At 32.9% G+C, this 16166-nt stretch overlaps 2 protein-coding genes and 1 pseudogene across 3 annotated transcripts; 1 reads left to right on the top strand and 2 right to left on the bottom strand.

Moving 5' to 3' along the window:
* Nucleotides 1-2370: 2370 nt before the first annotated feature.
* On the bottom strand, nucleotides 2371-3378 carry LOC111295305 (histone H2AX-like). Its single transcript, XM_022888733.2, has 2 exons — nucleotides 3092-3378; nucleotides 2371-2813 (listed from the first exon to the last, which is right to left on the bottom strand). The coding sequence occupies exons 1-2, from the start codon at nucleotides 3290-3292 to the stop codon at nucleotides 2592-2594; spliced, it is 423 nt and encodes a 140-aa protein (XP_022744468.1). The 5' UTR covers nucleotides 3293-3378; the 3' UTR covers nucleotides 2371-2591.
* Nucleotides 3379-8283: 4905 nt separating this feature from the next.
* On the top strand, nucleotides 8284-11238 carry LOC111295065 (gibberellin receptor GID1C-like). The gene is made up of 3 exons (XM_089743065.1): nucleotides 8284-8733; nucleotides 9550-10510; nucleotides 10720-11238. The coding sequence occupies exons 1-3, from the start codon at nucleotides 8695-8697 to the stop codon at nucleotides 10806-10808; spliced, it is 1089 nt and encodes a 362-aa protein (XP_089599191.1). The 5' UTR covers nucleotides 8284-8694; the 3' UTR covers nucleotides 10809-11238.
* A 1285-nt stretch (nucleotides 11239-12523) lies between these two features.
* Nucleotides 12524-16033, bottom strand: LOC111293807 (uncharacterized; annotated as a pseudogene). Its single transcript, XR_016327204.1, has 3 exons — nucleotides 15806-16033; nucleotides 12875-15653; nucleotides 12524-12796 (listed from the first exon to the last, which is right to left on the bottom strand). The product of XR_016327204.1 is annotated as an uncharacterized LOC111293807 (transcript).
* Nucleotides 16034-16166: the final 133 nt, after the last annotated feature.

The raw sequence follows: 16166 nt of genomic DNA, 5'->3' as shown, positions 1-16166 counted from the left end.
AAGTCCAATCTCATGTAATCAAGAGGAAAAAAAAGGAAAATAATAGAAAAAAATGAAAAAAAAAAAAGTTAGCCAGTAAAGCCAGTTGCAATTAGATGTCAGCATCATTGATGTTATTCTCTATAATGTGGATGCAAGATCCTACAGATTTTCCCAGGGATATTGCCTCTGCAAGTTTAGCTTGTGCTACTTCATGGCTACGCAACAGTAGGATGGTGTTTAGCACAGACCATGTAACTTGGGAATCTTCTTTCTTCTGTGTGAATCCCAAGCCTTTGAGCAATACATCTAACTGCTCCATAACCAGAAAGTTCAATCAGTAGAGAAACTCCTGCAGCTTGATTTTCGATTTATGATAGAAGTTGAGCAAAGGAATTATGTACCTTGGTTATATCTGCAAGGCCTTCCTCTGCATATCCGTAAAACATAAATTCAGTTGCCACACCAGCTAGTTCTATGCATTAGAATCTCTTCAGTGTCTGGACCAGAAACATTGTTACCATAAGAGTTCTTGCCATTTTTTACAAGGCATAACCAATTATAAACCTGTGAGTTGGTTATGGCTATATTAGCTTATAAACCTGTGAGTTGGTTATGGCCATGATACAATTAACTGAAGTATGGTAGAGCCTTTCGCTCTGCTAGAATATCATTTGTTTCTTCTTTAAAGTAGGGTTAGGGTCATTATTTAGGGCCTTGGATAAGGCAACCCTTATCTCCCCCAAACTGAAGATAGAATGGGAGGCAGCTGCAGCACCTGAGTGGAATATAGCAGAGATAAGAGAAAGCTACATAAATGAACATATTGAAGAAAACAACCTTCTTCTTCAAGAAACTCAAAAATCAACTAAAGCTTTTGCTGCTTGAATATTGAGTGATCCTTCTTTCTTTAAAGTTTCCAAACTAGTTAACATATATCCTCGGGGAAGAATGGCCACCACGTAAGCAATCAAGAAATGACTAGCTTCACGCTGCATATAAATCTTATATGGTAAGTAGTTGGTCTCTATGGAAATCAGTTTTAACCTTTTCAGCAATATGAAAGACTAATCAGCTAATAGGTGGTCTAGACAGAGAGAGCAGCATTCAAACATACACAGGAAGTAATTTACACATTGTGACCATGAACTACATACTGACCAATATTCCAGCAAAGTAGAAAATGAAAGAGAGAGGTCTTACTTGAATAATCTTCTTGTGGTATTTCTGACTGAAAATGTGACCAATTGTGTCGAGGACCGAGCTACAACTCCTCCATTGATTGAAACCTATACAAAACACTAGCATTTTGCAGAAAACAGTGGTTTTTGCCCCATTACTATTTGTAAGTCAACCAATAGATCCATGTTTAGAGCAATGAATTCTGAGCAAGAAATCTCTTCTCAGCCAATGAAACAAATTCATAAGAATAAACTTGTAAAGTCGATATCAAGAAGGGGACAGTTCCTGAAAGAAATAAGTTAGATCAGCATGAGGAAATTACCAAGTCCAGTGTCCACAGAAGCAAGAATCCCAAAGAAATAAACAGGATTTGCTGCAGCCTAAAACTAAAGCATTCGATGCTGCAACACCTCCTAAGATAGCAGCAAGCTGCCCGTTGCTTTCTATTGAACCAAGAGTTCCATCCCCTGGTGATAGAAGAGATGTAGTTTCTATTCCATTAAATCTGAATTCATCCAAGTAGAGTCTTTGGGGAGCCGGCAAGCAAATTTACTCAAATCAACCGAAAACCTTACGCCTTAGAATATGTAAATCATCACAAGATAAACAAATTTGGCCTTGTATCTATCCCAAAGTAGTGGTACTTATACTCTAAAGAAAACTCATATATTGCTGCCATGTGACATTGAAGAGAAGCCTATTTCTGAAATTGTAGAAACCCCTTGCAACAACCTTATGTATCTGAATACTGTTTCAGTCTTGCACCGCCATGGTGAAACTAGACCCAGACTGGCAGAGGCAATGACATTGGGGAGATCAATTGGCCAATGTATTGATGCAATAGAGAATAATGTAGCTGGGAAGGAAAACTAGAAGGTGTGTTGAGTCCCCAGGATCAATGAGGGCGTCCCTCAACCAGCTGTCCTTTGGGAGAGGGACCTGAGCAACTAAAGAGAGGCTTAGAACGCAAAATGATGCTTTCTTCTGTACTTGCACGTACAAATGGATGATAACTAGGTTATGATCGGAACCTCTAATTCAACTTATAATCTTAGCTAGTTTCGTTCATTCACATCTGAGCAGGAGCCCAAGAGCAATGCATTGTACACACTGCAAAATCCAACATTGGTCCAGTTTTGCTCAAAACAAGGAGATTTACACAAAATTCTTAGTTTCTGATACATCAATCAATTCTTGTACAACAAAAGCTTTAGGGCAAAGCAAGCCAGATTCAATTCTCAGTTCAATCAGAGAGAAGAGGAAAAAAGGAACTAGGTAAATTTAACATAAGTAGCTTAATATGCTCAACTGCTTTGCTCAAGAGATAACATATGGAGTTCAAAGCCCAAAATAAAAAAACCCTAAAACTAAACATCTTTATATCATACAACTGTATTAAAAAACCAACAAAACAAAGACTAAGAAAAGGCCTAAAACTCCTGAGAAGCTGATCCAATATCACCCTTGCCCTTTCCCATTTTCTTCGGGAGAAGTGTCTGGTGAATGTTGGGCAAAACACCTCCATTTGCAATAGTAACCGAACCCAAAAGCTTGCTCAACTCCTCATCGTTCCTCACTGCTAATTGGATGTGTCTTGGAACTATCCGATTCTTTTTGTTGTCTCTCGCTGCGTTTCCAGCAAGCTCTAGAACCTGAAACATGTAAAAAGAATTGAATGCAAGGCCAAAAGAAGGCTTATGAAAGCCGATTAAAGTATCAAATAAATCCAAATTCACACAAAAAACACATTTCGAGATAACTTAAGCAAATAAAAAACAACCCAAGTAATCAAGGTCGAACAAGCTTATCAAAGATCACAACTTTATCCGAAAAACTAACAACCCAAATCAGCTAACGTTAACATCGTAACCAAAAAAAACCCAACTTTCTCCAAAATCAAAACACCAATCAAAAACTCCTTTAAACGCACCTCAGCAGCGAGGTACTCAAGGACGGCAGAGAGGTAGACGGGAGCACCAGCACCGACACGCTCAGCATATTTCCCGGCTTTCAAGAACCTCGCGATCCTCCCCACCGGAAACTGAAGCCCAGCCTTCTGCGACCTCGACACCGACTTCGATGCCTTTGGCTTTCCCCTCCCTCCTTTCGTTGATCCTCCCATGGAACTCATCTTCAATCTCTAACCCTAAATTTTCGTTCAAAGATGGAAATGGTAGAAGCAGAGGCCTAAGATCAATTGAATGTTTGAGAAGAGTAGATTGCGGTGGTTTATATAGCAGAGCTTGGATGAATTTGATTGGTGGAGTGGAGGTTCACGAGGATTGCCAACGTGGCAGGAGAATTTTTAGGTTTTCGCGGGAAAATGTTTCTTCTTCTTATTTTGTTTGGTTCTTTGTCGGGTAGGTAAAACGGTGTCGGAGTACGGTTAAAGGTGCCCGTGGCCCAATTGTTGCCCTCTTAAAGGAGCCCAAAGTTATTCAAAAGCACCTTCTTGTTTTTGGGCTTTAAATCATTCACAAAACTTCATTGTTTTAGGCCTATAAAGCCCAAAATATAAATCATGAGATGGAACTTAACCTAGGCTTTAGGGTTTAAATAAATATAAAATAAATAAAAATTAATTTAAAATTTTTATTCATTTTTAATTAATAATAAATACAAATTATTTGTTAAGATTCGAAACCTTCCATAAACATAAATTTTATATATTTTGATACATAAACAGATAATAAATTCATATATTCATCACTGTTTGTTAAAATTAAAACAAATTTAAATATTAAATATAAAATAAATATTATCCATATTTTATTTTAAATTCATCATGAATAATAAATTTATATCTGAATTCATTCATTATACATTTGTAACTATTCAAATTTAATATAAATAAATCCAACAATAACATATATCTATTTATCTACTATCCATTTATATCTCTAAAATAATTATTGATTTAGAAATGTTATCTACTTCCTAATTTTACTCATTGCCAACACCAACCATGCAACCATTCCAAACCTAAAAAGCCAAAGAGATTCCCCTTAGGCCTTGGCAAATTTTTGTCAATACCCAATCTTCTAGGATTATATATATATATATATATATATATACATTAAATAACTTAATAAACATGTGCTTGCCAACTATAAAATAGAACATCTTTATAATTAGAAGTCTGGCATTTTTTTTTACATAAATAGTGGAAATGTTTTCTTATAGCAATATATCTAAGAAAGTAAGAAGATAAATTTTTAATTACATCAAAGTACCAATTTAAGCTAAATTTATCATACAATTCACATAAAAATTGACATCTTTTAGAGATTTGAGTTCAAAATTTGCTGAAATGCCAAAAGATATTAAAAGGAAAAGTAGGAAGAATGATGTGGTGAAATTTGGTTCATTGACATATACACAAAGAATTGAGGGATGGGGGAATAAGATTTAAGGATGATAATGTTTTTGATCGGATCTAATTTGGTTTAATTTTTTAAATAATACATAAAATTATAAAATTTAATTTAAATTTGAATTGAATTTTATCGATTTTTTAAATTTAAATTTTTTATTTTTGAATGTATTATTTAATATAATTTTTAATATATTCAAATAAATTTAAGTATAAAATAATTAATTTATTTTATAAAAATTTAAAATATATATAAAATTAATAAAAATATATAATTTAATTGAATTAAATTTTTTATTTTTTAAAATTTGATTTAAATTTAATATGTATTTAATATTCAAATTTAATTTAAATAAAATAAAAAAATTAATTCAATATTATAATTTTTAATTTTTCCCCTCTAATCTGCATCCTTGTGGAAAGAAGCTAAGCCACTAGATTCAAAAAGTGTTCCGTGTTGTTGACCCAACAGACGCCAATGGAAGTTCAAAAACCATTGTGGACAGTGCAAGGACAGATGGGTGCCTAAAACAATAATGGTAAAAAGACCCCAAAGCTGCCCCTTTGAGGCTTTGACAGTGAAGGCCATGGACAATGACAGCAGGGAGAGATGCCAGCTGTTTGTTTTTGCTTCATGAGTCATTTTTGCAATAATATATATAAAATTTTTGTTTTGTTATATGATTATTTGATGCAACGTGTTTCCAACAGGGCATATTCTTTTAGGAGAATTGCAAGGACAATGGACAATATTCCACTTCATTCATGTTTACTTGTTCAAAGGATACATTATTCGTTTAAATTTAAAATTTTATTTAATTTTTAAAATAATTTAAATAAAAAATTAAATTTTATTAAATAAATTTAGATATAATTTTTTAATTCATTTAAAATTTACGTCGAATCTTGAATAAAAATTTTAAAATTTGAATTCAAATCGATCTTAATTTATATATTTGATATTTATATATATATATACGTGAATTATATATAAATTAATTTATATATATAAAAATTAACAATAAAACTCTATATATTTTTTAATTAAATTAATTTTTTATTTTTATATAGTTTTTATTTTTAATTTTTATATATATAAATTTTATTTTTAATTTATATATATATGTAAATTAAATATAATCTTATTAAATTTAATTTAATTACACTTTTTAAAAAATTTTAATTATATAAAATAATTTTAATATGTGAGTTTGAGATTTATTTTTTAATTTATATCGAACCTCAAAAAAATTGTGAGATTCAAATTTAAATCAAATCGAATCTAAATAAATATATAAATTATTAATATTAAAAATAAATCCAACATAAATTATATCCGATCTAATCTATAAACCCTTGTACATATAAATAGCCATGACAATCCACTTAATTATAATTTTGTTTTCATTTTACAAAATGTTTGAAAAATATAAAGTATTTAATTTTTTATAAAAAAAATAAAATCTTTAAAATACCAAACAGTTCGAATATAAAAATATTTATCATCGAAGTTGAATGAATGTTAATCATTGAAATTGTTTTTGAGATCAAATGACCATAAATCATTTTTTTCTTTTATATAAATATACAGTAATGCTTGTAAATATAAGTCTGACATGATTAATCCCATATTTTATGATATTGAGCTACATTTAACAATTATTTTGCTGATAATTAGTTACATATTATTTGAAGATATGAATTAATTTAATGACAATAGTTAAAAAAAATCATACTTTAGTTGGAAATTCATGCAAAATTCCAAAATGACCATGTGATTAACCTAATATAATGTACACTCAAGCATAATAAAAAGATTATGCTAATCAAATTAAAATATTAAAAAAAAAAAAACCTTTGTCAAAAAGATTAAGTATGCATATGACATGCGATGGATATTGATCCTTCACTTTTATATCAAAATAAAATATCAAAATTAATTAAATTAAAATAAAAATTTTTATTAATAGTATATTATACATTAAAGTTAAAATTTTTTAAAAAATTTGAACTCAAAAATTTTCACCTAATCATTAGATGCAACATTGAAATAGTACTATTTGAAATATGAGAGGATTAATCTTGGGTTGCCATACCAATTCTTAAATATGTAAATGAAAAAAAAACTAAACTCTAATTCTAAAAGACTAAACTAAATATTCATATCTTGAATTTAAATTCAAGACACTTGATTTGTACCCTTCCCTTTGAAAGTTGGAACCCATTTTCCTTCAATTGGATTTGATAATTTTGTTGTTAATTTGGATGTGTGTGAATTTTTGTAAATGTGGCTTGTTGTTGAAAAGCGTTTTATATCAAAATGTCCACCAATCAAAGAGAAAGATGTAACCTATTCATAAGTACTCTCAATCGTACGTACTTGTTCTAGCAAAGGACAAGGGGTACTTTTTCTTTGATTCCCCTCTTCTTAAAAATAAATAAATAAACACACATATTCCCTGACATTTTGTGATTTTTTTTTTTTTATAAAATCCTCCTTTTGAAATTCATATGATGGATGGTTCCTATTTGGATGGGGTCCTTCCCATCCATATCATCAAAATGGGTTAAAATCTATAGAGGTGGGCCAATTATCTAAGGATTGGTCATTTGGGGCCATTATAGATTGATTTTCTTTGGGTGAATGGGGCTCACAATGAAAAAAATAAAAATAAAGGAACTATATATTATATATATTTTTTGTTAATTTAATATTAAAAAAATAAAAATTTTACTTTTAACATTCAAAATTTCATTTCGTGAAATATTTTGATAATTCATACTAATAATATTAGCCAAGTTGCTTATATGATATTAATATCGAAAAAGAAATTATATGTGACATAAATGGTAAATCATTATCATATTATTTATTTTTTATATTAATATTTAAATAAGTATTCAAAATTTTTAAAATGTATATTTTTAATTTTAAAATAAAAAAAAGAGAGAAAGGTTGAATCGGGATTGATTTGCCTTAGACTTTGTTAATTACTTCTAACTCGACTCTTTTGAATGAGATTTTAGTAAGTATAGGGACTAAATTTTTAAATTTGATAAATATAAAAATTTTTACTCTAATTTGATAAAATTAAAAGTGACTAGATAAAAGTGTAAATAAACGAAATATATGATAATAGTTATTGAAAATACTCAATTTTTATTTAATGTTATATATTTGTTAAATTTGATAAATGATTATAAATAATATTTTAAAATTTATTAGTTAAAAAATAAATCATAAATAAAATAAGATTTTTTTATATTTGATTCATTAACTCAAAAAATATAATTGAATAAATTATTCAACGAACAATTCATAAATAAATTTAATTTTTATTTATTTATATTCATTTATTAAACATTTTAAAACTTAACAATCACAAATAATATTTTAAAATTTATTAATAAAACAAACAATTATAAATAAAAGAAAATTTACTTATGAAAGTTATAGACTTTTTTTTAAAGTTTTTAATATATAAATTCTTTCTATCCTACAACATATTTGATTATAAAAAATTTTTATATTTAAAATTTTTTAAATATATAATTTTTAAATATCTACTCTAATAGCATATTAATTTATCCAAAATAATCCCGCGTCGAAAATTATGAACCGATCAATCGTTTACGAGGCTCTTTTTGGCCAAAAAAGATTTAAAGTTCTTTATGATTAAAAAAATAAAAATATTGAAAAAATATATTAATTAAATCAAAATTTATGGGACCCATAGAACAGCTATCTTACGGGCGGTGGCTTTGTCTTCTCTCATGTCCACATTCGCGTTGTGCATGTCCTCCACCCACTCGCTCAATAACACACATTCAACCCTCTCTGTTTTATTGCAGTGAGATTTATAATTTATCGTTTACTCTGTGTTTCACTGTTATCTTTTTAAGAGATTATTACAAAAAAAAAAAAGCTTTTGTTTTTTTGCTTATGAACTTGATAATGAGTTGAACAGAAGAAAAAAGGGTGAAAAAAGAAAAAAAGGAGGGATCTTCGAGTGGAAAAAAGAAAAAGAAAAGATTAAAATCTTTGTTGGGTTGTTTTTTTATTTGGGTTTGTGATATGAATTGTGGGTTTTTGGGTTGTTCTTCAAAAGGATCTTCTTTAAGCTATTGTGTTTTGTTTTCGAGTCTTTAAAGAAGGGGAAATGGCTGGAAGTAATGAAGTCAACCTCAATGAGTGCAAGGTACGATCTTTTTTCCTTCTTTGCGTTTTTTATTCAATTTTTATCATTTCTTTCCAGAATTGGGTTGTCAAAGATGGATTTTGATATGTATATTTTTGGCTTTTTTTGGTTGAATAAAGCTGAGTTTTAGCTGATTTTTTGTTAGAGCTTGTAGTCTTATCAAATCTTTTTTATCCAAGGTTTTTTTTTTTTTTAAATTTTGGGGGTTTTGAGTTGTTAAAAATTGATTCTTTTCCTGCTTTTGGGGTATGGAGCAATTTAGTTTCCTTTTTGAGCTTAAATATCATATATGATTTTGCTGATTGTTTTGTTTTTGTTTTTGGTTTTTTGTGATATTGGTTTGTGGCTTTCTTTTTTCTCCAAGAAAGTTGAAATTTTCTGATTTTCGTTCAATCTTTAGGATAGTTTTATTCGGGGATTTGATTGGATTTTGAAGATTATATAAGTTGGTGGAGTCCTACGTGTTGTTGGTTTGGATCACCATTTTTGGAGGATAACAGTTGACTTGAATAATTTGTTAAAATTATGGAGTTACATGGCCAATTTTGAATTGGTTATTTGCATCTTAGTTTATTGTTTAACTATTTTTTGTGAATCTTGAGAGAGTGAGTACAGTTAATTTCTGGGTTCTCTAGGGTTTTCTGTTCATTTATGAGGTAACTTTAGACAGTCAATATAAATTGGTAAGGAATAATCTTCTTTGTTTTAGATTTGATTTCATGAGGTCTTGATTGCTGTATGTATATCTACTGCACTTTGTTTCTTGGGAAGATGAAGCTCTTTTTTGATTTACTTCTTACCTTTGTATCTGAATAGATGGTGGTTCCCCTAAATACATGGGTCCTTATATCCAATTTTAAGTTGGCTTACAATCTTCTTCGTCGACCTGATGGCACTTTCAATCGTCACTTGGCAGAGTTTCTTGATAGGAAAGTCCTTGCTAATGCAAACCCGGTTGATGGGGTTTTCTCATTTGATGTCATCATTGATCGCGGTACAAACCTCCTTAGTCGGATTTATAGACCAGCTACTGCTGAAGAGCCTCAGCCGAACATTTTTGAACTTGCAAAGCCTGTTACGGCTGAGGTTGTCCCTGTTATAATTTTCTTTCATGGTGGAAGCTTTGCACATTCCTCAGCAAATAGTGCTATATACGACACTCTATGTCGCCGATTGGTAGTTATTTGTAAGGCTGTTGTGGTATCTGTGAATTATCGGCGTGCACCCGAAAATAGATATCCGTGTGCTTATGATGATGGGTGGACTGCTCTTAAGTGGGTTAACTCTAGATCATGGCTTCAAAGTCAGAAAGATTCAAAGGTACATATATATTTGGCTGGAGATAGCTCTGGTGGTAACATTGTGCACCATGTTGCTGCACGAGCCATAGAATCAGGAATTAATGTATTGGGAAATATATTGCTCAATCCAATGTTTGGTGGACAAGAAAGAACTGAATCTGAAAAGCATTTAGATGGCAAATATTTTGTTACTCTACAAGACCGGGACTGGTACTGGAGAGCTTTTCTCCCTGAAGGAGCAGACAGAGACCATCCTGCATGTAATCCTTTCGGTCCTAATGGTAGAAGTCTTGAAGGAATCAAATTTCCAAAGAGTTTAGTTGTGGTTGCTGGCTTGGACCTTATTCAGGATTGGCAATTGGCTTATGTTGAAGGACTCAAAAAGGCTGGCCAAGAGGTTAAACTTTTATATCTGGAACAGGCAACAATTGGTTTCTACTTGTTGCCGAATAACAATCATTTCCATACTGTTATGGGTGAGATAAGTATATTTGTGAGTTCTAACCGTTAATAGAATTAACTTTACTTATAGGCAGCCATAAAGGGCAGGAGCTCCACGTTCCACTTGTGGTGATTAAGAAGTTTGAGTTTATGATTGTGTAGTAATATTACTACCTACTCTCATATTAATCATGGCGTTATTGCTAGTTGGCTCTCTTGAGCTCTGCATTTTCCTGATTTACAGACTACCGGGCTTGGTTATCTGGTGAAGAAAAGGAATTTCAGCATGTAGCTGGTCAAGGATGTGTTCTGGTCTGCATTCAATCACCTTGACTTTGGGTGTTACAGTTTGATGAAGCTCTTGCGCGGTTAGAGGCTTGTACTATGTTTAGCAGACCACTAAGCCTAAGACTTACAAATTCTGGCTTCTTGCCACAAAGGAGAAGAAGACAGGAATATATGGATAACATTCGGTGCCTAGATCAGAGATCGGACCTGGGCTAATGTTACATAAGCTAATTTTAGGACATGGATTAGAAAGGTTTCATGGTGTTGTGGCTCAGTATATTTATACATATATGTTAGTATATATAAAGGTGTTTGCTTAATGTTGTCTCATCCGTTGTCTTTTAGTTCTTTTTTCCCCTCACTTTTATGGTTCAGTATTCTGTTTTCTATATTCTTGTTTGACATTCTACTTGGCAAGTGTAAATACAACTATGTTCTATAAGTTTGAGAAATTTTAAATTAGAGATTTCTGACTTATCATGTCTGTTGTTTATATTTTGCCGTAGACAAGCAAGGCAGAGCCTTGAACTCTTGATCACTATATTACTTCAAAATTACTGGTTTCCTGGAACCTTCTGATAGCAAGATTTTTCCTCTTGGATTTGTAGTATAAACTCACAACTTTGATCTTTCAAATTAAACAGGTTTGAGCATTTAAAATAAGGGGGCAGTGCAAATTCCATGAAACTGAATTAATGTTTGATTGTTGGGGTGAAGGATCAGACTGTGTTGATGAGCTTCAAGCTTCTTATTCATGGAATGTGTATGTTCCACTCAGGGTTGCACAAAAACAGTGACTTCGCAGCTTTTTGGCTTATCCATATGTTTAATCCTGAAGGGCTGGGTGAACCTTTGGCTGAATGATTGATTAGAACGAACACCTAAAAACAATATCTGCCAAATTTCACTCCCAGAAGATAATTTTGAGATGACTGAATGAGGAATCAAAACGTGCTGCAATTTCATCCATTAAACGATATCTGGACACTGAAAAATGATTGGAAGCAAATTCTAGTCGTTTTATTTTTTGCCATGGATTGAGATTGATTTGATGAATTCTTGTCTTTTCTTGAATGCCCGTAATGGAAGAGTAATTTGGAGCTTGAAGCTGCAGAAAATAAAGAAAATTTGGCTTATTTGGAAAGGGAAAAAGCCTTCACAATGGTGGTTGCAATTTGGATGCATTAAAGTGGACCACTTGAGAAGCACACACCGACCTTTTTTTAGGATTTACTTTCATAGTGCTAAAAGAATATTAGCATAGTGTTGAAGAACAGCTAAGTTTTTGATGAAGACATCAAGCCGTGTCTAATTGACTTTTTTGGACCTACTAAAAACAGTTGGAATAAAAATTAAAGTTTGTTTTATTTTGTCCACAATTTGTTGCCATCTACATTTCTGCTTAATCTATTCCTCTTTATTTATTTATTTATTTTCTCCTTCAAAATTTCGAATAACATAATGGATTGTTTTTGTTTATAATCATGTTTTCTGACTAGGATTGCATATGCATCACGTGAAATTTCAACTAATAAATTTCCAACTTGATTATTGATGGTTTAAGAGTTTAATCATAAAACGCATCTTTTGATACAGGTCCTCCAAATGAAAGCACAAAACTTTGGACCTGCTATAACTTAAAACAATTTAAAAGTTCCCCAGCATTCAAAGTTTTTCACCTATTTTACCTTTCTAAAGCCAATCCCTTTTTCCGACCAGGATGATACCATGCATCAGAATATAAAAATGTCAAATCTTTAGGATAACGATCTGTATACATTGAGAGATTTACGGTAATGTGGTCTTGAATATGAAAATGAAAGGATTGACTGCTGTAGGTCCAGTCAAATTTTACAGAATTATTATGCCTTTATGATGGCCATGGAAGAAAGTGAATGAAATACTATGGCTGTGCCTGACTTTCTCTACACTATAGTGCCACAATATGAATCAGATGACATTATGACAGTGCTTTTTGCAGGGTGGCCTGCATTCTCTCCTTATCAAGATATAGATGGTATCTTTTGAGATTGCTGCAAAAAAGGGTGTTGGATAAAATCTGATTTCTACACCAGTTTCTGTGGGATATCAATGTCACAACCAAAACTTACCTACCATTTGCCAATAGCCGGCTCATTTTCAAGTTTTGTCATTGCCTACCTTCTTAAGCTCTGAATGTTGAGACTTTGTGGTCTATAGATTATACCATACATGACTTGTTTTGAAGGGCTGTACCATATGATTGTCCAAAACAATAATAGCTACTGCACCAAAATGATTGGACGTGTAGAACCAGGTACAATGAACTCACAAAAGGTTCAACTCCCAAAATCTAAGTCTACCTACCATAAAAGTGAAGCATAAATATTAGTAATTGTATGAGATGTAGTTTGCTTATAAATGTTCCAGTGAAATAGTCATCAGAGAGCATACCTAGTCAATGAATGCATAGAACTTCAAACAACTACCATATTCAAATCAAGCAAGAAAAGAGTCCTTGGAATGCGCTAGTTTAAGAAATAGAAAATTTTTGCTTCATATTAACTGATTTGATGGCATATATCATCAATTTGGTTCACCTGATATAGCCTGCAATTTTCATTTTTTAACTTTCCTCAAACAAAGAGTGTAAGCAATGGAGTAACATATGAGCACACGGCAGACCAATAGAACCAAAAAATATGAAGCATTAACATATAGGAATTATGCTCATAAAGCAGTTAAAAAGCATCCTCTGAGGTTATGATTATTGACTTATCTAAAAAGCATTATTTATCACTGAGCTCAAGTTCAAAAGTAGCAACATAGCATGTTTTCACGTAGTGTTTTATCAGTTAATCCTAGAAGTAAGAAAAACTTGTGCTAGAAACAAAATTAACCAATAAACCAAACCACTCAGCGTCCTCTTGCAGCATATGCAATAGATACTGCAACCAAAAGAGTTGTTGCTGAGGAGAAAAAAGTCCAGAAACTCTTTTTCTTCTGTGCTTCCAACATAGATTTCTCCATAAAATCAAGTTTCTGCTTCAAGTCTTGAGCCACAGTCTCTTTATTTCTAAATGCTTGTTTGATTGCTTCTAATTCTGCTGCAAATGCTTCAATTTCATCTTCAAGCTTCTGTTCAGCAATAGCAGCTTCTTCTTCCTTCACCTTTCCAGCATTTTCACCTTTAGATTGACATAACCGTGAAGCAGTGTTCTTTAACAGAGTCAATGCTTGCTGATAATTAATGCTGGTTGAATCCATTTTAGCCCTCAAATCATTAAAACTTCTGTTTGCCTCCAAAAGGTCCTTCTGCAGCCTATCTTTATCGTCATTCATTGATCCAAAGTGACTCTCCATCTCCTTCTTTTCCTAGATTAGGTTCTGCCACTCAGTTCTCTTCTGCGCCAGCTCTTCGGCAGTTTTCTCAAGCATCTTCTCCTTTTCTGAAACTTTCAATCTAAAGTTAACACCATTCTGCTTCTCCTCAGCCAATCCTTTCAATGCATTGTCCCTCTCAAGTGTTACTTGATCAAATGAATCTCTAAAACGGCTAACTTCAGAAACCAATCCTTTGTTCTTCTTTCATGATTCTTGCATGCCTCTTGCAGCCTATTCACAACATTTGTCAGCTCACTCACTTCTTTACGCAACTCAACATTTTCATTCTCATGACTAACTCTGACCTTCTCCAACTCAATTTTGTCTCCAAGCAATTCGTCAATCTTCTTCTGCATGTCCTTTAATTACTTCTCATTTATTTCCAGCACTATTCTAGCTGCATCACTTTCCTCCAATAATTTCTCAATTCTTCTCAGCCTATCCTCTGACTCCACCGTTGTCACCTCCAATGATCTTGAGACAAAATTCTTTTCATCCATTAGCCTCTCAATGCTCCTTTCTTTTGCTCTCTTCTCTTCCACCAATGCACCAATCTCTATTGCCCGTTCAGCCTCCCTATCCATAGCTTCACCGCAATTCTTTTCCAACTCAAAAACTTTGGACCGCAAAATCCCCTCTTCCTTCCTCAAACTCAATATAACCTCACCCATTTTCCACATTTCCTTTTCCATCTCATCAATCTTCACATTTTGCTCATTTTCCTCCATCTCAATCTCTTCCTTCTCCCTCACAACCCCTTCAATCTGACTTCTCAAATTCTCAACTTCCTTTACCATATCCTTAATGTTTTTCTCCAGCAAATCTTTCTCCTTCACCATCAAATTATTCATCTTCTTCAACTCTTCTTTCTCCTCAACCAAAGTATCATATTCCACTTTCAGTTTCTCAATCTCTTCCACAAATTTCCTCTCATTTTTCTCCATTTCCATCAGCTTCTCTTTCATCAAACTGCCCTCATTAACCTGCAACTCAAAATCATTCCTTGCCAAATCTCTCTCTTTACAAACCAAACTCAACCTCTCTCTCATTTTCAAGACTACCCGTTAGTCTATTCACCTTACTTTTCAACGCCCCAATCTCCCTTTCCCTCTCAACACCCATTTCCTTCGTTTGGGTCTCCATATAAACCAAAAGCAAACCATTTTGCAACTCCAAGCTCACATTTTTCTCACTCTCCTCACCCTGAATTTGCTTCCTTTCACTCAACTCAACCTCAAGGGCTTCTTTGGCTTGAACCAAGTACTCAATCTGTTGTCTCCTTTCAAATGCCTCCTTGACAAGTAAAGAGTTAAGAGACTTAAGATTTTGGAGCTTCTCATTAGGATCTTCCATGGAAGATTGGGGGCTCAAAGGATTGGAAGATTTTGTAAATGTTGAATCTTTGGCAGGGTCATGGGCTTCCTGGGATGGGTTTTGTAGTTCGGGGTTTTTGGATTGATGGGTCAGCTTCTTTTTGGCCGTTTTCGGCTTTGAGAGTACCTGGAGATGGAGTTTGGATTTTGAAGGCTAGGGTTTTCATGGTGGAGAAATGAGATATGGAGATAGACTGATAAAGTTCAATGTTTAAGTCACTAATGGAAGTTTGCATGGGAGGATACTAATGGAAGTTTGTTTGATTGTGTTGTGTGATATATTTAATGAGTGACATGGGTGGTAACCATGATTGGAGGACTAGGGACTTTGGTTAGCTCTTGTGGATCCTGATGATCGTCAGCGTCAATCGGGTTCTGGTCGATACAGATGTTGATACCCATGATGGTTTTGCTCTCTTTTATCTCTTGAAGCTCAACAGGCTGGGCAACTCCTGCAACAATAGATGTTGTACATGATGCACCACGTACATATGATGGGCCACAATGACATTCCAGTTGGTCTTGCTGAAGCATTTGCGGTAGGGCAAGCCAAGACAAAATCTATGGTAGTGGTGGTTACTTGGACTCAGTCTCTGGCACACTATATGGACTTGCTCTTTTCTTGACTTACCTCGAAGTCCTAGAGGGTAACATTTCCAGGCTTCAG

This window comes from Durio zibethinus, chromosome 14 (assembly GCF_047325235.1).
Source record: "Durio zibethinus cultivar Kanyao isolate XHJ-2024 chromosome 14, ASM4732523v1, whole genome shotgun sequence".
Lineage (NCBI taxonomy): Eukaryota > Viridiplantae > Streptophyta > Magnoliopsida > Malvales > Malvaceae > Durio > Durio zibethinus.
The sequence above is the reverse complement of the archived record's forward strand: the minus strand, read 5'-3'. Positions and strand labels throughout refer to the sequence as shown.